This window comes from Chanodichthys erythropterus, chromosome 18 (genome assembly GCF_024489055.1).
Source record: "Chanodichthys erythropterus isolate Z2021 chromosome 18, ASM2448905v1, whole genome shotgun sequence".
NCBI lineage: Eukaryota > Metazoa > Chordata > Actinopteri > Cypriniformes > Xenocyprididae > Chanodichthys > Chanodichthys erythropterus.
Window position 1 is genome coordinate 27,301,156 of NC_090238.1, and position 24,821 is coordinate 27,325,976.

At 37.5% G+C, this 24,821-nt stretch overlaps 1 protein-coding gene across 6 annotated transcripts in view; it reads left to right on the forward strand.

Moving 5' to 3' along the window:
• Nucleotides 1–24,821, forward strand: part of daam2 (dishevelled associated activator of morphogenesis 2) — a 97,778-nt gene that overhangs the window by 64,038 nt on the left and 8,919 nt on the right. For 2 of the 6 annotated variants that reach the window (XM_067368519.1, XM_067368518.1), the window contains exons 5-21: nucleotides 985–1,079; nucleotides 8,745–9,078; nucleotides 10,736–10,846; nucleotides 12,462–12,565; nucleotides 12,773–12,839; nucleotides 13,005–13,122; nucleotides 14,163–14,301; nucleotides 15,274–15,297; nucleotides 16,044–16,102; nucleotides 16,177–16,361; nucleotides 16,580–16,891; nucleotides 17,009–17,116; nucleotides 17,488–17,517; nucleotides 18,623–18,729; nucleotides 21,381–21,465; nucleotides 21,557–21,663; nucleotides 22,775–22,863. In XM_067368519.1, the coding sequence (XP_067224620.1) occupies nucleotides 985–1,079; nucleotides 8,745–9,078; nucleotides 10,736–10,846; nucleotides 12,462–12,565; nucleotides 12,773–12,839; nucleotides 13,005–13,122; nucleotides 14,163–14,301; nucleotides 15,274–15,297; nucleotides 16,044–16,102; nucleotides 16,177–16,361; nucleotides 16,580–16,891; nucleotides 17,009–17,116; nucleotides 17,488–17,517; nucleotides 18,623–18,729; nucleotides 21,381–21,465; nucleotides 21,557–21,663; nucleotides 22,775–22,863 (2,074 nt within the window). Of the gene's footprint in view, nucleotides 1–984; nucleotides 1,080–5,692; nucleotides 5,795–8,744; nucleotides 9,079–10,735; nucleotides 10,847–12,461; nucleotides 12,566–12,772; nucleotides 12,840–13,004; nucleotides 13,123–14,162; nucleotides 14,302–15,273; nucleotides 15,298–16,043; nucleotides 16,103–16,176; nucleotides 16,362–16,579; nucleotides 16,892–17,008; nucleotides 17,117–17,487; nucleotides 17,518–18,622; nucleotides 18,730–21,380; nucleotides 21,466–21,556; nucleotides 21,664–22,774; nucleotides 22,864–24,821 lie in introns of those variants that run through there. The other 4 variants (XM_067368522.1, XM_067368521.1, XM_067368520.1 and 1 more) reach the window with 4 other exon arrangements.

Here is a 24,821-nt window from a genome sequence, read left to right on the forward strand (position 1 = left end):
AAGCTGCCCCTGATTGCACATATTATTTACAGGTCAACTGATTTTGCACATCTTTGTTGTTTATCATCATGGTTTCAGAAAATAATCTCTCCTCAAACATTGAAGTCCAAGTCTCCCCCCCCCCCCCCTCTCTCTCTCTCTCTCTGTCTCTCTCTGTAGGAGAAGTAATTGCCACCTGGCTTCAATAATCAATGCTCTGTTGTGATTAGATGATGGGAGGGGATTTTTTTTATGATTCCTTATATGTAAAATCATAACTGATATGTTTAGCAAATTAGGTAAATGGAGTAAGACAATGCTCTCTCTGTTTTTCGATACTTTAATCATTATGGATTCTGTCTGACTTTTATGTGGATGAGTGCAGCTGAATTGTGGGATAAATCTGGTAGCTGTTAGTTATTAGATGAGCTCACTTTGGTAGTGCTGAGTCGACACATTGAAATTACACTTGCTCCCAGTAGCCATTCATAAAACACTGTTAAGACTCATGTGGTCACATGTGATATGACAACTGAGCCTTCCCTCTGCATTCAATTTGAAAATGTTACTGTCATAGATCAGAACGGATATATCACTATAAACAGCAAATCAAATGATGTTTAACTAAAAAAAGTTTTACCATGACCAGCGAACGATGATGCACAGACGTACAGAAGCATCAGAACTCTTAATTAAAGTTGATCTTGAGAACTTAAACAATGAGAGCTTGAACTAATTAATTGTTGCTTATCTTAATATCCTAATTTTACCAAAGGTGTACATCTGGGTATTCTGACAATTCTAATAATGTAGCCTACATGTATGAGTACTAACAATGTATGATCTCCATGCTAAAATAGAGCTATGATTGATCAGGAGCAGGTTGCTGTTAGACTGGACATGGTTTGAAGCCTTTTTTGAAGCATACCTGAACTGCTATGATTTTTATCAGTGTCGTTGTCTAAAACCAAAGTAAAAGTTTGACAAAAATCATCTGTATTCCAGATGCAGACACTATTTGCCTTTGATGAAGAGGAAATGGAAATGAGAAACAAGGTGGTAGAGGATTTAAAGACAGCCCTCCGCACTCAGCCAATGAGGTAAGGGAACTCTGTGAATCTTTTCATTATGCTAACTCATAATTCTGGTCTCCGGTTCAGGGAGTCAGGAGTAAATACCTTGAATTTAGAGTGCTGCTCTCAGCAGACAGTTTTCCATGGCTAAATTAGGCTTGGATTATGTGGGATCCTCGGATCAAAAAGCCTCAGGGTACCTACCATCTGTGAGGATTGGAGTGGATGTGAACATTACTGCATCACTTCTCGTCTGTGACTGTCTGGCGTGGGCTGATCACCGATGTTTGAACACACTGAATTACTGTGTATCATTCGTTCAGCTGAAACAGTCGCTTGACTGCTTCCAGTCTTCTGTACTGGGCCCTTTGGAGTCTCTTTCATCACTGCAGGCAAACAGAAACAGATCTTCTCTGAGTCACAAAGCAAAAAGTCTGAGCTGCCAATCATACTGGACTCAGTTGTCTAGACATGCAGGGTAACTTGAACGGGACTATAACAAAGTTCAGTTCAGGGAAGAAGGAGGTGGGAACCGGTAAATGTTCAACGTAATCATTAATGGTAAAATAAAACATAAACAACAAAGCAAAACGTGTGGCAGTGGCCTTTTTGCTGACTATAACATAATAAACCAACAACTTAAAATGCCATAGGCCTACTCCTCTCTCACCCTTCACTGTCGTCGGTCGTTCTCGTATCCTGAGACTGGTGTGATGTGCAGGTGTTTCTCATTAGCATTCACTCCACCGCCCTTGCTTCTCTCCTTCTGCTCTCGGCCCTGCCTACCTTCACACCTCAGGGACTTACTGTTGAGTTCTCTTGAGAGTTGCCACTCTCATATTGCCATATATGAGGCACCGTCTGGACCATGTCTATATTTTCTGGTCAGTTTTGTTTAATCTTATATGGTTTATTTTTTTGGGTGATTTTAAAAATGATTTTAAAACTGTTTGGCTATAAATAGTTGTAATTCATGAATTTATGACAAGTTCTTTGAGAGCATTCAGCCATGCCTTGGATGTAATCCGCTAATGGATGCTTTGAGGTTTTAAGGTCTTTTATTTTTGCACCTCCTTAATGCCAGCGCAGGGATTACATTAAATGAGCAGTAGGAAATTAAAATATTGAATATCCAATTTAGTGTAGTGAAATGTGTTGAATACCTACAATTCTCTAAAGAAAAAGTAAAATCACAAAACTTCCAACTCGGCACATTCTTGCAAACATTGGCTGTGGTGTTCTGATGGACCAGAAAAGGGTTTACAAGCCAGTCTGAGTGCTTTTTAAATCTAGCACAACTTCCTTTCAATCATTCTGTGCAATCTTTATTCCAGTTATGCTATTTTAGCAGTTGCAGATTTATTATCATCAGCTGAATTATTGCTTTAAGACTAATTTTAGACTATTAAAAATCCAGCGCGTGCCACAATTAGATGATGTAAGAGTAACATCTACATTGTCATACAGTAACTATCTTTGTCCAGTATAAAATGCGGTGCACACACTGCCCACTGCTTTTCTATGAAGAGTAATGACAGCCTTTTGAAAAACTGATCTTTTACAACAATCTAATGTTCAGTAACCCAGAGCAGTATAGACTGTTGAAAGCTCTCTTTTTTGGATTTGAGTCACAGGTAGAAAAAGATTACCATAGTGAAAACCGTATAGCTGGTTACATTTGTCAAATAATTTTCTAGTACTCTCTCCTTACAGATCTTTTGAAATGTTTTCAATCTTATCATAATTATAAGCAGCTCTTAACTACTGTAGCTACAGTCAAAGTCCCTTTAAGACAAGTCATTTCACTCGGCGGCCATCTTTGAAACGCCTCTCGGGCATCCTGGGCATCATGCAATCTCTTTGAATGGGGAAACATCAAATTCTCCAAAACTGTTCGCCAACCTTACGATTAAATTTCATATTTGAAATCACGAATGAAATCTAACAACAACCGGCTCATAAATTTAGTTTCTAAACGCTGAAATGACAAAAAAAAACTATTTTTCAGGCTGGATCAAGCTAATGCGCGTCTCTCCGGATGCACGCGTCTGACTGTTTCTATAGAAACCGGTTCTAACGGCCGCTGAAGTGACGCGATGTCTTTACCAGTCGGCGATTGGCTCTTATTTAGAAGGCGGGACTTATTCCGCCATATTGCACGTTACACTTTCTCCCATTCAAATCAATACGAGTAACACATCTTGTGTTATTCTATAGTCTTTGCTACAGTATAGGTAACAACTTAGTAGAAGATAATATCTAAGATAATATATAACTGATTTAGGTTATTAATTGTTTTTGGCCCTTATTTATTACCTAATTTTGGCAGGTCTGCATGCATAGGAGAAATTCTGACACAATTTTATGTGAAGAGTGTTTCATTGCAGTGTGTTTCCCAAACTGTAATGTAAACTAAATTTTTTTTTTTTAACATAATAAAAATGTAAACAGTTCTAGCCCTGCTTCAATAGAAATACATCAACACAGGCAAGAAAAAGACATGCCAATGTCTATGCTAATGCATGTTTATATTATTCAGATCTTGCGCGTCTCGGTTTATCATTGATTAATGATCCAGCAGTGTTCCTGTATGTGTATACGCTTGCTATCTTTGACTGTTAGCCTACTGAGACAAAAGATCCATTCATTATTCAGTGCAAACAATCTGCCACCCCTTGTTAACACTGGAAGTAGGAAAATAAATGCGCCATCATGATGTTTTGGCTCTGACAGCGCAGTACTGTAAAATATGATTACGACAGTGAGTTTAGAATAGAGTTTAGAAAGTCGCCAACAATTAAGACTTTATCTGTAGCCAGTACTAACTCAGAAAATCAGCAAATTCTTTGATTAAGTCTGTATAAGCAAATTCTTATATAAAGCACCATCACTTCAAAAGAATTATATTTGAAACCAGACCTCTGAGAAATACTGAAAGTATTACTCATGCTTATAACAGTAATCTTGGGGGGTAGACTTATTTAAAATAATGTAATCGTCTGGTTTAAGCCAGGATTCTGTTAAACACAGCACATCTAGGTTATTGTCTGTGATCATATCATTTGCAAAAAGTGTTTTTTATAGAAATGGATCTAATATTCAGCAAGCCAAGATTTATAATTTGTTTATCTGTATTATATCTTTTTTTTTTTTATTTGTTGGACATCAGTTAAATTATTACCCTGAAATGGGTTTGAGAGTTTTTTGTATTTACTAATTCAGGGAACAGATACAGTCTCTATATGATGATATCTAGGTGAAGGAGTCTATATGTGGTGGGATTTATCTGACTTAGGTGACGCGAGACGGCTAGCAGATGGTCGGTTTAGCCTGGCCTGCTTCCTGACCTGGGCCCCAGTTAGTCAAGTGCCAACTCTAAGACTATGTTCCATATTACTAGAGAGAAGAGCGACACCACCTCAGGAGGGATGATCTCTTCAACAGCTCATGTCTGCCACAAAAACTAGTCCAATTGTCTATGAACCCTGTGTTATTCTGTGGACAAGACATAGACAGGTAGCCATTGAGTGACAACAGTCCGTTACGTATCTCGTCGCCCTGGTGAAGAGAGAGGGGGCCAGAGCATATTACAGTGTTTGACATCATACTTGCGAGTTCACACACCTCTTTAATGTTATTTTTAGTGATTTCTGACTGACGAAATCATACATCATTAGTGCCAACATGAATAAAAATCTTAGAATATTTACGCTTAGAATTAGCCAGCACTTATGAATTTGTTTTGATGTCAGGTGCTTTGGCTCCTAGCTATGGTGGCTAGTGTGTCTATTTTCACATTCTGTTCATTAGAATCTGCAATAACTAGGGCAATTTTTGCAGGTTTCTCAGTGCGTCACTGAGTTGGGAGAACCAGCTTACTGTGTGTGTGTGTGTGTGTGTTACAATAATATAAGGAGGAATCTGTGGTTAGCCAATTTGAATGGGGGGATAGTATTTCTATTTTAGTTACTTGCTCTCCTACTCTGGTATGTACTTCGCTGGTAATAGAATGACATACTTGTGTGAGTTTAGCATGTTGAAATAAATATGTAGTAAGGCCATTATGTATATAGTCAATAATGTTAAAAAAGTGTCTTCATACCTTTTCATCCATAATACCCTTTCAGATCCTTTCATCACACGATGCTTTTCTTTGCATATAAATTTTACCATCTAATTGAATGCATTCATTAATTGTGCATGCATTAAAAAACTGGCATCTTCTTATTTCATCATCTTGTGTTGTCTGCATTTTTAAACCAAAATATATATGTATGTATTGTATATAGTATAGATAGTATCCAAATTAGGAATTAGCTAAAAGCTGCATTTAGAATATTTAATTCAGTTTTGGATTTGGTTGTTAATTTTCTGATTCTAGAACACTTTTCTCATCTAGGGAGGCTCAGTGGGTGGCACTGTCAGCTTACAGCAAGAACGTCCTCCTTTTTTTGGATACTGTCTTCAAGTTTCATGTGCTCCACCTTCTTTCTTTTTTTTAGTCCACATTCTGGAAGGGCGTGCAGATGACAAGCCTTTCTTTCTTTTTAATATAAACTCTGTAGCCACGACACATGGCCTCTGTCTTCACACTGCTGGTCATCCCACACAAAGTGAGAGAGGTTTCACAACATCCTCCCAAGCAACCCAAGTCTCTCACCAACACGATCGGCAAGAGTACTTGTGTCAAGTCAGTAAGACAGATGGAGGCAACATGTTTATTGAACTTCTGAATTACTGAGGTAGTTCTTTATATGGCTTTAAGGGGATGATTAAAATCTTCTAATTTGTTTCGACATGGAAAATATGATGCACTCTTACTCCAAGCATGCTGCGGTTCAGTTTAGGTCATTGGAAAGTATGTCCATCTTTTGTTTAAGGAATGTTTTCACCGATGTTTGGACAAAGCTGCCCTGTTATTCTGAGGATGAATTGTCAATAGGGTTTCAATAAAGGAACAGACATCTTCGTCCCCCTATTAGACTTCAAAATACTGATATGACCTCAAAGAGGTCCAAATATATTGAACTCAACCTCTTTGTTTTCACATGTCTCAAATGCCTTCATGGAAATCGTACCCTGAATGCTTTAAGAGTTTGGACGGGTTTGTGTTTTTCTCCCCGTGCTGTGTGAAGTGTAGTAGCCAGATCCAGTGAGCGTCAATGACTGAAGAAAAACAGAGCAAAGTGCAGGAGAGGTAGCTTCAGGCATTACTTGTGTTGGCCACGGCTTAATGGGACAATGTGCTATCCCACCTGTGCCCCCACATGCTCTGCTTCCAGCGTAATTTACACACTCCCAGCTGCTTTTCTTGCCTGGTGAACAGTAACTGATACACAATACTGCACACGTGCATGGTTTTGTTCACGTTTTGTCTGGCTAAGTGTGACTATGAACAGGTCAGAAAGCTCTTTATCAAAGCTCAGCTGGCTTCATTTTACTGCTCATGTTATGACTTTCCCAAATGATCACTAAAGTCTTTACAATCACTTTTTAAGACCAGTTAAATCACTCTGAATAGATTTTAAACAACCAGATCTAGTGTTTCATGTGATGTTTCCATTCTAAGAGTTAAAAAAATAGGAAGAATACATGTGCATTCAAGGGGTCCCAGGTCCCGGTGACACACCTGCACCATGTGTCAAAATAGCTTGTTTATATAAGAAGCATATATGATTTGTAGTGTCCCAGTGTAGTTGTTTCCTCTGGAATATTCTTCAACCTAAAAGATGTTTTTTGTTTGTTTTTGTTTTTTTAAGACTATTGTGTGTCACTCCCTAAAGTGTTGCTGACACCCTGGGAAGCAGTAAGTCCTACTTCACTGGCATTTGCTCCTCCACAGCAGAAGGAAAAGCCAATGATGACACAGGGTCATGGAGACTGTGTTTATGGGTTTATAATGGGATTATCAGATGTGGGACTGGAACTAGCTCTTTAAGGACTCAGAAAACAGAACCTCAGAAACGAACAAGTTTTTTGTTAGGCAAAGATACTGTTCCATAAAAGTTGAGACAGAATATTCAAGTAAAAGCCTCAGAACAGTTCCACTTCTTAAGACTTAGCGCACAAACTTTTTATGTAAGCAGCCTTGCTTGCCACCATGGATGTATAATTCAAAACCTGTTCCGGAATGTGAGTTTCTTGGCTGAATAGGAGTTTCAGTTCAGAAGAGAATACTTTCCACATTGGAATAATATAAATAAAAGTTCATATGAAATTTAAAACTAGAATCATGAAAAGGAAGAACAAAGAAACTCCAATGGCATCAGTAAGAATGTTTTCTAATATTTTAAACTGCATAAATGAAAGTGTGTATGTGTGCTTAAATAAGATCTGAGAGAATCACTGTTTCATCAACTATTGATGAATGCGGGATACATATGATATTTGTATCAGATCATAATACCATGGTACTAAATAAATAGCATATTTATAAACCATGCTATTAGTACTGCAAGGTATTAAAAAAAAAACAAAAATCATGGAAGTACTTTTGTTCTGGAATAAGGTGACATAAATGAAGTAATATGTTTATGTCAAGCATTTATATACTGCAAGAAAGCTGAAGAATCAAAATATGGCTTGACCATGAAATGGTCCATGAACACTTAGCATAGATTTAATGTGGAAATCAGATAAGGGGCTAATCCAAGCAGTAGAGTTGAGGTGAGGAGAAGCTAAACGACTGTGGGCCAGCTATGATCTCATGTATACATCGCTCCCGGAGATTCCAAAGATTACAGGTCGCCCAAAGATCACTGAGCCATGACCAGGTGATCTGCGTCTGCTCTGTAAACTAAGGTTTGATCACGTTTGCAGGAAATACAGAGCCACAATATATGGGATAATAACAGACTGATTTACTCCAGTTGGAGGGAGATGCTTTTCTGTTGCCAGCGGGTGCTAAGAAAACCATGCGGTGGCTTGAACTTGGCAAGATTTGTGAAGCCAATGCATCCATTATGATTACAGGCGATAAGTCACTGCTGCCCCCTAATCCCCCTCCATCTCCCTCTGTTGTCAGTATTGTCTTCCGTTAGGGCACAACCATGCTGCACCCTAGTGTTTGGTTAACATTCAATATGAGTCACCTGAGTTGATTTGGTAGCAACTCTGTTAATAGTCGTGTCACTTGATCGACCACTGTTAAGGATGGGGTAGTGACACGTATGACCTTAACTAACCTGATTAACGAGTCCTGGGTTTAGCTCAACATGATAAATGTGAAGGTACATGTCCATTCTGCACTGAAGGGTTTACATGGTTGACTTGTCATTTATTTATGCCGCTGAGTATATAAAGAAGCCATATGGGATTTTTGCCAAGACTTCTGCAGATCAGAACGTTTTCACAAGCGATGTTTTAAAGATAGTCCCTTCTGGTTTTTAGCAAATACGCCCTTAGATCATTTACATCCAAATGGCACTGAATTTTATTTATGTAATTCTGTGTGTCAATATATGTTATTCTCCATGGGTAAAAGCCAATGACATTGGATCTCAAGGGGATTTATAGTTTAGGCCTTGTTCTAAAGGCACTGCCCCAACAAACACCAACTTTTTGGTTAGATTTGTTGGATGAGTGTGGTGGTAATGTTTTTTAGGTGCAGTGTGGCAATGATAGTTAAGTTTCTTAACATTCTAGACACTGGAAAAAAACTATCTCACAAATGCTTGGTGATTCTCCCTTCAGGTTTGTGACGCGCTTCATAGAGTTGGATGGCTTGACATGTCTTCTGAACTTCCTAAGGAGCATGGACTACGAAACCTCAGAGAGCCGCATACATACCTCCATCATCGGCTGCATTAAAGCCTTGATGAATAACTCCCAGGGCCGTGCTCATGTACTGGCCCACCCCCAGAGCATTAACACTATATCCCAGAGCCTCCGCCAGGATAACATCAAGACCAAAGTGGCTGTATTGGAGATCCTGGGTGCTGTTTGCTTGGTGCCTGATGGGCATAAGAAAGTGCTACAGGCAATGGCACACTACCAGAAGTATGCTGCAGAGAGGACTCGCTTCCAGGTAATGTTGCCTTTAATGGGAGTTTTTGTAACAAAATTAAACAACAATTTCCAATGGAGAACAACTGTAATTTAGTTTGGGCAATTCCAGCTCTATAATCTGACTGGATATGTAAAATATATTCGTATGCATACACCTGTGACCACACATTAGTTGAATTTGTCAAGTGTTGCACCGTTCATAGTGTTATCATTGATTGTCATGATGCATGACAACCATAAGCCAGCTGTTATGCTAATGAACTATGTCTGGAAGGATTTGATTATTTCAGTTGCTGTTGCCAACATTTTATAGGAGTACTCAAGGTCACGCATTATAGATATTTTCCCATGTTCTTACAACGCCTCTTACAGTAACCCAGTGGTAAAATCACTAATGCTCACCTCTTTTGTGGCTTATTGTTTTACCAACTCTTTCCCCGCCATTAACGGAAGTTTCCATCATTTATGACACAAAACTTCTCCACCATTGGTGGAAATTTCTGGCAATCCATGTTTTCACTGTTATACGCTGTTACGCATCTTCTGAAAGAGTACAGAATCTCTGGATCAAAACACAGGTGAAAAAAAAGCAGAAACAAGCGATTGAAGCACTGCTTACGCACATGTAAAATAAGAATTAAACATTAAAAAGCATGTAAATTAAAACTACTTCATCTATGTTTTGATAATCTTTCTGAATTAGATCTGGACGTAGTCTTGTGATTTTTCTCAGCATTTTGTTCAAACTGTTACTTTTTTATGAAACTTACCAACTTTAAGTGGTGAGTGTTGATTAATAAAAGCTTTTTTTAAATAAATAGAAGTGTCAGATTGTGGGCAGGATTTTGTGTAGGCATTGTGGAGTAGTCACTGTAGACATTTCAGCACTTAGGGGTATTGTCTGCATTTCTTAACATACCCCATGGGAGACGCACAGTAATTTTAACTGCAGAGTGTGCTGAGATGAAAAACAACACTCTTGTGGAGGCCTTATCTTGTGCTGCTTAAACATACAGTGATTTGTCTTTACTGTATGTTCAGTCATGTATAGTTGATATGTTTGGCGACAACAAATGTCTGTGTTTGAAACATTAGCCGGTTTAAGCATGACTGATTTCTAATGACCCTACAGCTCTCTGAACTCACTTGACACAATAAGCACCATTAGCAGACATTAGAAACCCATTCCAAAGAAACACCAGAGAACATTCCCACCAGTGTCCACTGAATTTAAACCAGGGATGTGACGAAAACTTGTGATTTATTGTCCTTAGCAGCCTATTAGGTCAACCCATTAAATCTAAAAGCATAAATAGACCATCCATGAACTCCCCAATATTTAAGAAATACTTCATTGTTCATCAGTCAGCATTTTAACGATACACCAGCTTGCTTCCTACTCTCTATGGAAGCAGCATCCTAAACTCCATGGAAACTCATGCAACTTGTATTAAAACACTTTACATAGGCAACTTTATCAAGAGTCACTCACAAAAATCACACAAAGAGTGCTTTTTAGGTTCAACTGACATTCACAGTAATGTTTACTCCTAACATGTTGTTACTAAGCTAACAATACAATTCTCTAATTGGGACAAAAAAAACAACAACAAATATCTGATGATAAAATTATAAAGATTTATATCTAATTAGATATCTTTGTGTTTGTTACTCAGTCTCTCTTGAATGAGCTGGACAGAAGCACAGGACGCTACAGGGATGAAGTAAATCTGAAGACAGCCATCATGTCATTCATCAATGCTATGCTGAATGCTGGGGTTGGAGAGGTCAGCTGATAACAGAACAGTATGCATGGTGTTCAAATGTGTGTGTATATAACTTTGTAATTGGGACAGTATGGCTATTATAGCCAGCATAAGTTGCGATAGTCTTTTCTTCACTATTGTGACTTACAGTTGTTGGACAATGAAACTGAAACACCTGTTTTTTTGACCACGATAATTTATTAGTATGGTGTAGGGCCCCTTTTTGCAGCCAGTCAGCATCAGGTCATCTGGGGAATGACAGATACAAGTCCTGAACAGTGGCCAGAGAGTTTCCAAGCCATTCATCTTGACGAACAGTGGCCAGGTCACTACGTGATATTGATGGAGGAAAATGTTTCCTGACTCGCTCATCCAAAACATCTAACACAAGTAGTTGGCCTTGGGAGTGCTATGATATTGCAGCCTAAACCATCACAGATCCCCTGTGCTTTACTCTGGGCACGCAACAGTCCAGGTGGTAAGCTTCCTTCGGGCTTCTACGCACTGTAATTCTCTTGGATGTGGGAAAGAAAATTGTGGAACAATACATGTTCCATGAATCCACATTGCCCACAGCCCAATATTTCTGCTGCTGGCACCATTGAAACCAACATTTGGCATTGGCATGAGTGACCAAAGATTTGGCTATAGCAGCCCGACCATGAATATTGACTCTGTGGAGCTCCCGGTGAACAGTTTTGGTGGAAACAGGAGAGTCGAGGTGCACATTTAATTCTACAGTGAGTTGAGCAGCTGTGGTTTTTGGATTCAATCAGGGTTAGTACCTGGACATCCCTTTCAGACAACTTCCTCTCGAGTCAACAGTTACTTCTCTTGGATGTGGTTTGTCCTACATGGTGGTACTGTGTGCCGACATTATCCTGGATAATGCAGCTTGATCATTTGTGGCCTAATGGTTAGATAGTCAAACTGGTAACCCGAAGGTTGAAGGTTCGATTCTCAATACCGGTGGGGAACGACTGAGGTTCTTGATCAAGGCACCTAACCCTCAATTGCTCCTCAGGTGCCACAGCAAAAAAAAAAAAAAAGTCTGCCCACTGCTCTGGGTGTGTATGTTCACTACTTGCTGCTCCTAATGTATGTGCACTAACTTGGATGGGTTAAGTGCAGAGGACAAATTCTTAATCTCTGAACTTTTACTGATGGAATATGAAATTATTGAAGATTGGCCACCATGTAATGCATATATAGGTGTGAAACCTCCAACGCTATATTGGCCAGTGTTTCACTTTCATTGTCCAACCCCTGTACATTTAAGTGCAACCATTTCTTGAACAAGAAAATAATATAGGGCAGGACTTGATTTTGTTTATTTGGGATTGATTGGATCTTTGGATCATTGTCATTTGCTATTGCTGCAATCTCATGTGAGTGACCGGTTGTCCCACCCAAATGACGGTGAACACGTCATCAGAAAAGATGTCGTTGCAAGAGGGTGGGGAAGTTATTTTGATTAAAGATTACAAGGGCACATGAAAAAAATAAATAAATAGTGATGTGCACAAATAAATCTTTTATAATAAATACCCCAATATTCCATTAAAAAAATAAGAATTGACCATTTTCATTCCATGGTGACTGTAACATAATTATTCTCTCTCCGTTTCTCTCAAAGGACAGTCTAGAGTTTCGCCTTCATCTTAGGTATGAGTTTCTGATGTTAGGAATTCAGCCAGTCATCGAGAAGCTGAGAACACATGATAATGTCACGCTTGACAGGTAAGAACACTAGTTAAAACTGAGTTCATTTTCCATCTAACTCCTGGAGAGTTTAGTTCCAGCCTTGCTCTGAAAAACATACCTGTAGTTTTTTAAATAAGCCTGGAGTGCTTGATTAGCTGGATCAGGTTTGTTTAATTAAGGTTGAAGCTAAATTCTGCATTAGCCCATTGTTACTAATAGAAAGGTTGTGTGTGTGTGTTTCAGACATCTGGACTTCTTTGAAATGGTGCGGAATGAGGATGAGTCAGAACTGGCCAAACGCTTTGACATTGTGAGATCTGTTAATTAACTGCACATGCCTTCTGCCATATCATGCCGTTAAATTTACATAGTGCTCATTATGTACAGAATGGCATGCTATTGTTAGATTTGTTTACAAGACTCCTGGCTTCATGTGTTTTTTAATTGGAAAAATGAATGAACGTTTTGTGTTCAGACACATGTGGACACCAAGAGTGCTGGCCAGATGTTTGAGCTGATCAAGAAGAAATTGAGCATCACAGATGCCTACCCCCATCTTCTATCTATCTTACAGCACTGCCTCCAAATGCCATGTAAGGACCTGAACTCTTCCATATAAACCATTTAAAATATCCCTCTCTATACACGAGCACTGTATAGTGACCATTTATGTAGATTTAATAAACATCTAATGATCTTCACTATTAATCTCCCCTATTAAACTGTGGTTCTGTTCCAAAACCTAGTGAGCTCACTCAGTATCTGCTGTCTACACATGTACAGTACTGTAGCTACCATATTGGGGTACCTTACCTTCTTTCCAATGTGTGTAATCTTGAAAACTTTAAGTTTGCTTTATTCATTAAGATACATTTTATGCTGCTGTAGAATTTGACCAAAATTAGGTATCTTAGAAAGTAGCACAATTTTGTTTGGAACAATTTCTATTTGAAACACCATTCATGTTTGGAGCATGCATGTGATGCCTTATAATGCTGTCTTGGTTGTAGGTTTTGAACAGAGCCTATAAGTTTGCGTTTTTGTATGATTTTTCTCTTTATTTAGTTACTACTTCCTTTCCCAGTATTCCACAGCAAATTTTTACACACACATATAGTGCTTGCATATATATCACTGTCATCCTAGGCTAGTCTAAAACCAGGGTTTTATACTTGCCCAGTCAATTAATCTGTGTGAGGCTAATTAATTGCCTGGAATATTTAAGAAACTTCTTATCCGAGTGTAGATGGTACAATTTATCTAGTATTTAACTGCCCCTAAATGTTAAGTGTAGCTATTAGCTCTATAAACTAAAAGAATTCAGTGCCAAAATTATGTTCCTAGGGACTAAAAAAATTTGACTGGATCATTTTTTCATGCCCTTACAAAGCAGTAAAGTTGTTGTACCATTGTTAAGTGATGTATCAGATGCTCATACTGTTGTGCTTCGATATATGCCATGGTACTGAAAAATGACCATATTCCTTTGAGTACCATTTTACATAGAACATGGCTGTGAAACCATAAAAATATGGAAGTATTATAGAACTTTTTTGGTAATTTTTGATAGTGTGAAAAGCAGTGGAATTCTAACCAATCAAGCGTGTTTATGACACTTGTAAAATGTTTTCAGATAAACGTGGTGCTGGAAGCATACAGCAATGGCAACTTTTAGACCGCATCCTCCAGCAAATTGTTCTACAAGATGAGAAGGGAGAAAATCCAGATGTTTCACCCCTGGACAATTTCAACGTTAAGAACATCATTAGAATGTAAGTGCTCAATTCATAATGCTTTCAATTCAAAACACATTGTGCATATGGTTTTAACCATCCAGATAGCACATATTTTGCTCTTTAATAATACTACTCATGGAAAGTTACCTGATAAGGTACTGGATCCTCTTTAGTTCTTTTAAAATTCAAAGTTCCCCTATCTCAATTCCCGTTGTAGGGATGCTAAAAATATTTGTTCTCAATGAACCACAAAGTTATATTATTGCACACTGCTGGGATCTGCTTACCACAAGTGGCCCAACAGTTCTCTGGACAAAACAACACTCTCTGGACACCTAATTTGTGCTCGCCATCTTTAACCCAACTTTCCATATGTTTTACTATCGCAGGACAAGCATTCTGTGCTCTTTTCTTGGCATCTTTGCTCCTTAGAAATTTGCTGGTTATCGAGATTTGAGCTCTATTTCCACTAGTGTTCCAGAAGAGGCTGAAGGTGACGCTGGAAAGAATAAGAACAAGGAAACCTTGGCTAATGTTAGCCATGCATTACTACTAGCAAACATAATTTTATCTGCCCATGCTTACCCATAATGTGTAACTCTTTCCAATTGCAAAATGTACCTTGCTGAACCAAAGCTGAAATCTCCTGGCTGCGTTCAAAGCATCTTGGGCTATTATGCTGCTTTTACGAGTTTAGGAGCAAGTTGTCCAAAAGAAAAGCTAAAATAATGAAAGTTTAATTTTCCAGCTTTGCCTTGTAGGTAGCAATTTATGGTCATACCCCAACAATGTCAATCTGCCTACAAAAGAATCAAACTCGGATTTTTGAGGTCAATAGCTTCTTAAATAAGTATAGTCTAATACATCTATTATGTTACCGGCTTGTGTGGAAACTGCAACTTTATCATCTTCTCCTAATTTCACATTAGTCATGTATATCTTTAATGTCTTTTGTCCAATGCTGGCAGTACATGTTACTGTATGTGTTTCATTTCTCTCCTTCTGTAGCTATGGAAAGCAGCGCATGTCAAGGTGTCACTTTCTTTACTAGATCCTCCCATAAATCTCCAACAGTATCCACTTACAATAAGATTCACAACCAGACTAAACTAATAGCTTTTTTAAAAATAATAATAACAATAATAAAAAATTATTAAAGAAATTCTCCCCAACTGTACGTCATTGCTTTGGTTTAACAGTGGCCCCTTTGGTTTAAAGACCCCATGAAATGGTTTGACAAACAGTTTTCTTTGGTGTGTTGCCATCTGTGTTACAACCAAACTATAAAACGCATAGCAAAACCATACTTGACAGCTTGTACAATGGATGCAACCAATGAAGACAACTTCAAAATTAATAAATTATAACCACTTGCTTCATTACCAATTGATGTTTTGGAAAGGAAACCATAATTTGGCACTTCATATTAGTAGTTGAAAGAAGGTGGTATATAATTAAGGGGATGGGACATTCTCATTCTTGAGAGCATTTTAATGGGCAAAATATTAAAGAAGATTCATCAATCTGTTTGATCTTCTAAAACTTTAAGACTATGCTCGGATATAGATATCATCAAAACTAACAGACTAAACACAGAAAACTTCCATTTTGTTCTCATGGGGTCTTTAATATTGGCTTTTATTTTGCTAATACTGTTGATAAATAACAAGCAGCAGTTTAAACTGATAAATGGCTGAGGTAAGTGTGGGCAAAATGAATTTTATAATCCTGTGCATTTGAGTGCAACATAATGACACTTGGTTTTCTTCTGTCTACAGGCTTGTCAATGAGAGTGAAGTCAAACAGTGGCGAGACCAAGCAGAAAAGTTCAGAAAAGGTAATGCTGCAAACTGACTTGCATAGCAGAGCCTGAGTGAACTTAAGTAACGAGAATGCATGTCTGTTTTTTAGAGCATGTAGAGCTGGTGGCTCGGCTGGAAAGGAAAGAGAGGGAGTGTGAAACCAAGACACAAGAGAAGGAGGATATGATGAAGACACTCAACAAGATGAAGGACAAACTGCAGAAGGAAGGAGTGGAATTGCGCTCTGCAAGGGAGCAAGTATTAGACCTGTCCTCCCGCATTAGTGACATTTCAGTGAGTTCACCATCTGTTTCTTCTAGTGTGCTGTGTGCATTCGCAAATTGGCCAATTGTGTAACGTTTAATGTTACGTGTTTAACTTGTGTTGTTCAGTAAGAGATGCTTGAGGAGATGCTGTTTTGGTTAAGCATGAGTTATGTGTGATGGTTTATACTTTACAGCAATTTTTTCTAACATTTATTTGATCTTTTTTTTATTTTTTTTTTATTTTAGAGTGAAGTTCCTTTTCCTGTTCCCCCTCTGCTCCCTGGGAGTCCAATGGCTCCGCCTCCACCACCTATGATGATGGGTGGCTTCCCTCCTCCTCCTCCTCCTCCACCTATTGCTTTCTCCAGCCCACCTCCACCACCTCCTCCACCTCCCCCGGGGGGTCCTCCACCCCCACCTGGAGCCCCGCCCATCTTTTCTGGGGTTCTGCCTCCACCTGGACCTGCTCCCATTGGTTCCACAACCAGCCTGCGGACAAAGAGCATCCCCCAACCTTCACAACCACTCAAATCCTTTAACTGGTCCAAACTGGGAGAGGTAAGTCAATCAAGAGATACAGTTGCACTATTACCAATCATCATACTCAATTAGTATAAAACTGAAACTAACCCTTAATTATAGTCAATTTTCCTGATTATTTTCCTAATTTTGCAGAACAAGATCACTGGTACCATTTGGTATGAGATTGATGACAGAAGAGCCTTTAAAGTTCTTGACCTGAAAGACATTGAGAAGATGTTTTCAGCTTATCAGAGGCAGCAAGTATGCAAATGTTGCACAAAAGAGTTGTATCTTTTATTTATGGAATGATTTTCTGGAATAACAACTTGGAGGCTTTACAGCGGTTGTTCTTTGCTGAATGGCGTGTAATAGATGCCTTAGTGCTTTAAGCATGAAGTAGCGTTTTAGTGCAGAAATGCTGCAGATATGCTCTCAGGCCAAATATCAACAATCAAAGAGTGATTTAAAACACAATAGTCAAATTCTTCAGTGTTTTGTGAGAGATTCTGGGGCCTGTGAGAATGTTTGCTGTAGTCAGCTCTGGCTGATTCTTCTGCTGCTTGAGTTGTTAACTTCTGCATGTGTTCCAATGTTTTTGTTCTTTCTCTGCTGCTGTACCTCTGCCTGGCCAGGAGCTACTCACTAACCAATCCTTCAAGCAGGTGAGTTGTTGCTTTGATTAAAGCTACTATACTGCCAGAACCTTTAGCCCAGCACACAGCTCACCTTTAAGAGCTCATCTTATTAGATGTTTCTGTCTATTACATCTATCTTGGCCACTGTGGTCAAAGGAAGTCTGTATTAATGTGACAGTTGGTTGAAAAGTCGTAATTAAAATCTTAAAGCGGTAGGGACTTTGACTGCCTCTATAATTTAAATGCATGGAAAGGGGCATGAATATTCTTCTGAAGTTTGGAACAACGTCAGGTCAGAAAATGATAACGGAATTGTAATTTTTGGCTGAGCCATTCCTATAAGTCTTTCAGAGATCTTGCAATAGTAAAATCTTTCTTCTCAAATGCCTCGAGTGAATAATTGGTGCATAATTATGAGAATCAGCTAAACTACTGTGATAGCACACTGTAATTGGCTAAATTACTGTAATTAGCACAATAAGCTAATTATTAAACATTATTACACAGATGTCAAACATGTAGATGAGGCATGTTTTGGGCAGAAATGACCTTCCACCTATCCTGCATTCGTCATGTTACTGCTTAGAGAGAGATCTGTGTTAGAAGTGTGCTTTCTTTGGACCACTGTGGAGTTACATGACCCATGTAACCTCATTGAACATTCACAGCACAGGAAACGGTCCGGACCTATAAATAGATGACTGTTCTCGCTGAAACAGCCAAGCTTCTTTCAAGCATCTGTGGTTCTTCAGCTGCATGATCATTTCTGACACACTGTTCTGAATACTGGCCTTTTGAGAGACAAATGGAAAGTTACTCATACAGTATATTGTGTGCTTTGCACTGGAACCTTTGAAATGACTTACTCAGTTTTGAAAAATGGGTTTGAAAGACAAAGAATATTATTGTTTATTCAAAACCTTTTTTACAATTTACATTGCTTGAAGTTTTGGCTAATTTATAAATACAAATTCAGCCTATGGAGACAAATACAAGCCAAAGCACAGTCCCACATAATCAATGAATTGCTAATATCTGGTTGTTTTTTATTTTTATTTTTTTTTATACATTCACTATTATAAAGAGAGTGAATTCAAACGGCCATGATGATAGTTTTTCTCCTCTTCTGCAGAAAGAGACGGGGTCAATGGATGACCTTTATCTAAGCTCGCGCAAAGTCAAAGAGCTGTCTGTCATCGACGGCCGGAGAGCCCAGAACTGTGTCATCCTGCTTTCCAAGTATGTAGTCAGCACTGTTAGCATTTTGTTAATGGATATCCTGGATAACAGATGTTATGCTTGTTACACTCTAAAATGTAATTCAGGGGACCTGTTACCACAACTAGGCTGCAAGTTCTAATTTAATTTAATTCTTGATTTAATTAAACATTATTTGATGAGTTCTGTTGACATCATAATGTTGATCATTACATTAACTTAGAAATATTTTATATAATAAAGTAAATTTTATGGATGATATTGACCTTTGTGTTTGCCATGTAAATAGCCGTGATGCTAACATGGCATAAAAACTTAATAAACTATTCATTTTAAACTCAAATTTCTTATTTTTTTTTTAAATAATAATAATAATAATAATAATAATGATAAGTTGTAGTAACTTAACAAAACTGTCTTGATAACTTTGGAAAATTGGACAGTGGATTTCTAGTTCCTAGCCTTGTTTAATGCTGTTATGTTTGACATTTAAAAGAAAATAAACAAATAAAAAAGAGCCAAGCCTAATATGGCAAAATATTTTTAATAATATGTCTATTAATGGTCTTAACTATTTTAATCACAAATCACTGGTCAGGAAATTAGCAAGAATTACACAAATACTGTAGATGAAGTAACATAGAATGGAATAGCCTTCCCCATTGTTTTCTTTAAATTTTTAAGCCATGTGGGTAAACTTGCAGACAGCTATTTAGAGGAAGAGGAGTCATGGTTGTTCTACTCAATGTTGATGGCTTCAAACAGTTCATGCGTAGCTGAAAAATGTTGTTTGAGAAAAATTGAGCTTAGTGTGAGACCAAATATTCACAATAGGGTTTAAATCTGGACTCTTACCAGGCTAAAATGACGCCAACGTCAACTCGTGTTTCATTGTGATTCATCACTCCACACACAACTTCCCGTATTCTGCCAAAATCTTCATTCTGTCTTTGATGTTTTTCAGAGACAGCAATGGCTTTTTAAGTAGTGTAATTTCTTAAATTTGGCTAATTTCCTGACCAATTTTTGTTGTTGAGCCAACACATTATTTTTTATTGTTTTGTGTTGGGCACAAAATGTACAAATTTGAATGTTGAAATTTTATGTTGTAGTAGGAGATGGTGTACTGATATGTTCTGTGACCAATTGCATAAAATATTTAGACTAGTCTTACTAGTCGTTTTTGTTAAAACTTTTCATAACTTATTTTAGTTACATAAAAACATACAGTACAGTCCAAAAGTTTGGAACCACTAAGATTTTTAATGTTTTTAAAAGAAGTTTCGTCTGCTCACCAAGGCTACATTTATTTAATTAAAAATACAGTAAAAACAGTAATATTGTGAAATATTATTACAATTTAAAATAACTGTTTTCTATTTGAATATATTTCACAAAGTAATTTATTCCTGTGATGGCAAAGCTGAATTTTCAGCATCATTACTCCAGTCTTCAGTGTCACATGATCCTTCAGAAATCATTCTAATATGCTGATCTGCTGCTCAAGAAACATTTAATGTGGAAAATTGTACAACATATTTGTGTACAATATTTTTTTTCAGGATTATTTGATGAATAGAAAGTTCAAAAGAACAGTGTTTATCTGAAATCTAATCTTTTGTAACATTATAAATGTCTTTACTGCCACTTTTGATTGATTTAATGCATCCTTGCTGAATAAAAGTATTCATTTCTTTAATTTCTTTTCAAAAAAATAAAAATAAAAATTCTTACTGACCCCAAACTTTTGAACGGTAGTGTATAATGCTACAGAAGTTTTGTATTTCAGATAAATGCTGTTCTTTTGAACTTTCTATTCATCAAGGAATCCAGAAAAAAAAAAAAGTTGAACTGTTTTCAACATTGAAAATAATCATAAATGTTTATTGAGCAGCAAATCAGCATATTAGAATGATTTCTGAAGGATCATGTGACACTGAAGACTGGAGTAATGATGCTGAAAATTCAGCTTTGCATCACAGTAATAAATTACTTTGTCAAATATATTTAAATAGTACACAGTTATTTTAAATTGTAATAATATTTCACAATATTACTGTTTTTTACTGTATTTTTAATTAAATAAATGTAGCCTTGGTGAGCAGACGAAACGTCTTTTAAAAACATTAAAAATCTTAGTGGTTCCAAACTGTACTGTACATTGGTCTCATTTGAATCCAAAAATTAAGACAGATTGCCCCTTGGTCAACTGATAGTTGATCAGACTAGTTCTATAAATTGATAATTCTTAATGGAATACTGGAATAGTGTTTATTATAAATGATTAATCCATAAACATCATATTTTTTTAATTAATGTAGCCAAATCCAGGAGTTGATTTAAAAAATGGAAAGATTATTGACTGAACATTTAACCTTTTTTTCAGCAAAGACATTCAGAACTTTTCTTTGTACTTAAAAAACAAATATGAGTTTTGAAAATGGTGCCAATGCTAGGGAAAAACAAGCTAGCTCATGCAATTCTATGCCCCATGGGCCACATAATGACTTAATGAGGGCAGGAATAGATTGATCGTGTTCTGTGATGTGGCCACATTTTATAGATCAGAACTAAAGGGGAGAGAAGATTGATTGTACATTGATTGTGGCTATACCTAACCTCTCTCTCTCTCTTAATTTGTATAATTAAGAAAGCCTTTTCTGTTTATACAGGTTAAAAATGAGCAATGAAGAGATAAAAAGAGCCATTCTAGAGATGGATGAAAGGGAAGAGCTGGCTAAAGACATGTTAGAACAGGTGAGTGCTCTGTTGGAAAACATTTTTGATTAGTACATGTAATGCTTACGAGTAAACACTCTGTATATGTAAATATATTTTACATTCACAGCTACTGAAGTTTGTTCCTGAGAAAAGTGATATTGACCTTCTGGAGGAACACAAACATGAGCTTGAGCGTATGGCTCGGGCTGACCGCTTCCTGTTTGAGATGAGCAGGTACTGCTAAATGATTGAAGCTTAGATGAAATGCATTTGAAAAATGAGTACATGATTTAAAAAAAAAGTCACTTTGGATGAGGGAAGAATAATACAATGTAAAGTTCTTGATCAGAAGATTTAATACTGAATTGCATGAATGACAAGGCAGGCAACAACCCAAGTTTAACAGTGATTTATAGGCTATGATTTTCCAGCATATTTTACCTCCAAAGAAACAGGCCACTATGAAAATCTGTGGTGTCTAGAATTCCCCAAATTCTCTGTTCGATCTCACATCACATCATACTATAAGAGATCCATAATTGGTCATAAAATGCAAAGCAGCAACCCACAAAGTCATAAGTTTTCCACATAAGATAAGGTAACTACATTAACTCTTTCCTCGCCATTGACGGGACCTTCCATCATTTACAACACAACGCTTCTCCGGCATACGTTTTGCGCAACAAACTTCTGTATTCAATAAAAAGGGTTGCATTGCTCACGTTTCAGGTCTTTTGTATGTGTTTTGTTAGCCGTTTTAACCAAAATGCCTTTGCAAAGATCTGCATAACCGATGTCCATCGCATATGCAGATTGATATCTAAGTTTTTTTTCTTATTCTCACTAACAAAGATATTTAAATTGAATATAAAACACCAAGCTTAGCTAGGTTAGCTTATTACCATAAAAGTCCATAGATATTGCCATCAGTTCTTATTGTCGTTAACATTTCCGACAAGGGGATGCAATGAGTCCTGTTTCCATGTTTTTACTGTTATATCATAGGGGGCGCTATTACTCATCTTCTGAAAGAGTACAGAATCTCTGAATCAAAACACAGGCAAAGAAGAAGCAGAAACAAGCGATAGAAGCATTGCTTACACCTATATTAACACGATCATCAATTATTAAACAGCATATTAATCAAAACATTACCGAATGAAATGTCGACCAATGACTGTGAAGCTTTGGGGGTGTTGCTGGACTCGATCTACTCCATCTACAGTACATTATGATTTTTGTTCTGAATCTTTTCTTTTTTTCATTTTGGGATTAAATGTGAGTCTTCATGAGATTTACCCCAATGGCTGAAGCTGAATGATTTTGACTTCTTTCTCTCCACCAGAATCGACCACTATCAACAGAGGCTCCAGTCTCTTTTCTTCAAAAAGAAGTTTGCAGAGCGTCTAGCAGAGACAAAGCCCAAGGTTGAAGGTTGGTAGGTTTAGCTGGATGCTACTGGAGGTGTTTTTTTTTGCAAATTAACGTAGACTTATTATTCAAGTGATAGAGGCCAGAGACTGTACTGTAAATGTGAAGCGAAAGAATTGGATATGAGAGCACGAGTCAGGTCTGGTATGTTTGTGAGTGTGTGGCTCTTATACTTGAATTTATCTCCAGTTCAAATAAAGAACACTGTTTCCACGGAGGCTGTTTTGGAAAGCTGGCACATGTTGAGAGAGGAGAGTCGTTCACATAAACACTGCTTTTTTTCTTCAAAGAGCTTCAAGCTTTTCATGAAAGAGTTGTGGCGTGCATGTGCTTGCAAAGTACTTTGGATGAACATAAGCCGGCCCAAATTCTGGTTCAAGACCTCTCTTTTTTAGCTAAACTTAAAGGGACAGCTAACCACAAAACAAATATGTTGTCATCATTTAATCGCTCTCATGTCATTCTCTGTGGAACACAGGAGATGTTTTGAAGAATGTTCACACTTTCCATATTGTGATACACAGCCACACAATAGCTTTGTGTGAGAAAAAGACCTAAATTTAGGTTGAATTGATATTTACTGAAAAGATCACTTAAAATATCAGTTGTCTTCAAATTTATCAGGACACACACTGTGTATACTGATACCCACTATGTGTACTGATACATTTGTATGAAGTTTAAATGAATCATGCAAGGTGATTTACTAAGGTTTGTGCTTGTCAATTTACTGGTATTTGCACCGTTAATACCGCCCAAAAAAAGCATGTCGTAAACCAGACACTAATTTGCACTGCTCTCGGTAGACTGCATCGGTCCTTATGGAAATGATCCGGCTGTGTCTGTGTTCTTTAATTTGCACGTCGTCAGTAGATCACATGCAGAACTTTCCACTAGCATTTTTGCTGTTTTGGAATTGTGCTCTCACGCTAATTTGCCCTGTTGAGTAAATCTGGCCCTTAGGATACTAAAATGTCATAGTTTCCCAAACTTGACAATGTCATGCCATGTCTACAGTTATAAATACAAAACACAAGCAACAAGACTAAGTTAATAGCAGTGTCTAATTAAGCTTTATAGAGCAGAGAGATTGGGTACCATCCACACAGACAAAACAAATAAAGGACCTCTCTGACCCATCCTTACACATTAAATTGTGTTAACAGGAAGGCATTTTGAATGTTTTAACATCCAGGCAAAGGAAGTCTAACTTTGGCTAAGATCCTCCGGGAAAACTTTTTTTTTTTTTTGTGGGAAATTGGCGGCGGGAAAATTGTGGACAAGCATCAAAGTTGCATGCTCTTTCTTGTTCCCTCTGGAGTGACTGCAGTAATGCAGCTCTATGATGGGAATTGTGAGGGAAAACTGGAGTTGAAACTAGTTCGCACACACAAAAACAGTGAGGTTAAACATCAGTTTAGTACCAGTAATGTTCAACAATTTGGACTTTATGAAAAACATAGAGTTTCACACTGGGCTGCGTATGGATTTAGTGAGAAAAGCAAGAGGTAGAGTTAGATTCTCTTCAAAAGCGGCTTTGTTGATTCATACTGACATTACCATGGGTTTTGATCTTGTATAATGAATCGCAATGAATCTTAGATGATTCCATCTTTCAGCTCATTACTAGGCCCAGACGGAACCTGCTGACTTTTTTCCGCATTTTCTGCACTTTCTGTGGAATGGAATTATATGTGGTCAAATGTGTTTAACAGAGTTGAGGGTATCTCATTCTTATTGGTAGTTGAAAGCATAATCAAATTAGCCAAAATATTTAAGAAACAAAAACACATAGGTTGGGGAATGTGTCAAACTAGTTGAATGACAGACGTTCCAATTCTGCGCAAATCTGCTGAGCTTTCATGTGGGCCTGCTTATGACTTTAAAGGGATAGTAAACCTAAAAATGAAAAATATTTCATCATTTACTCATCCTCAGGTTGTTCCAAACCTGTATGAATT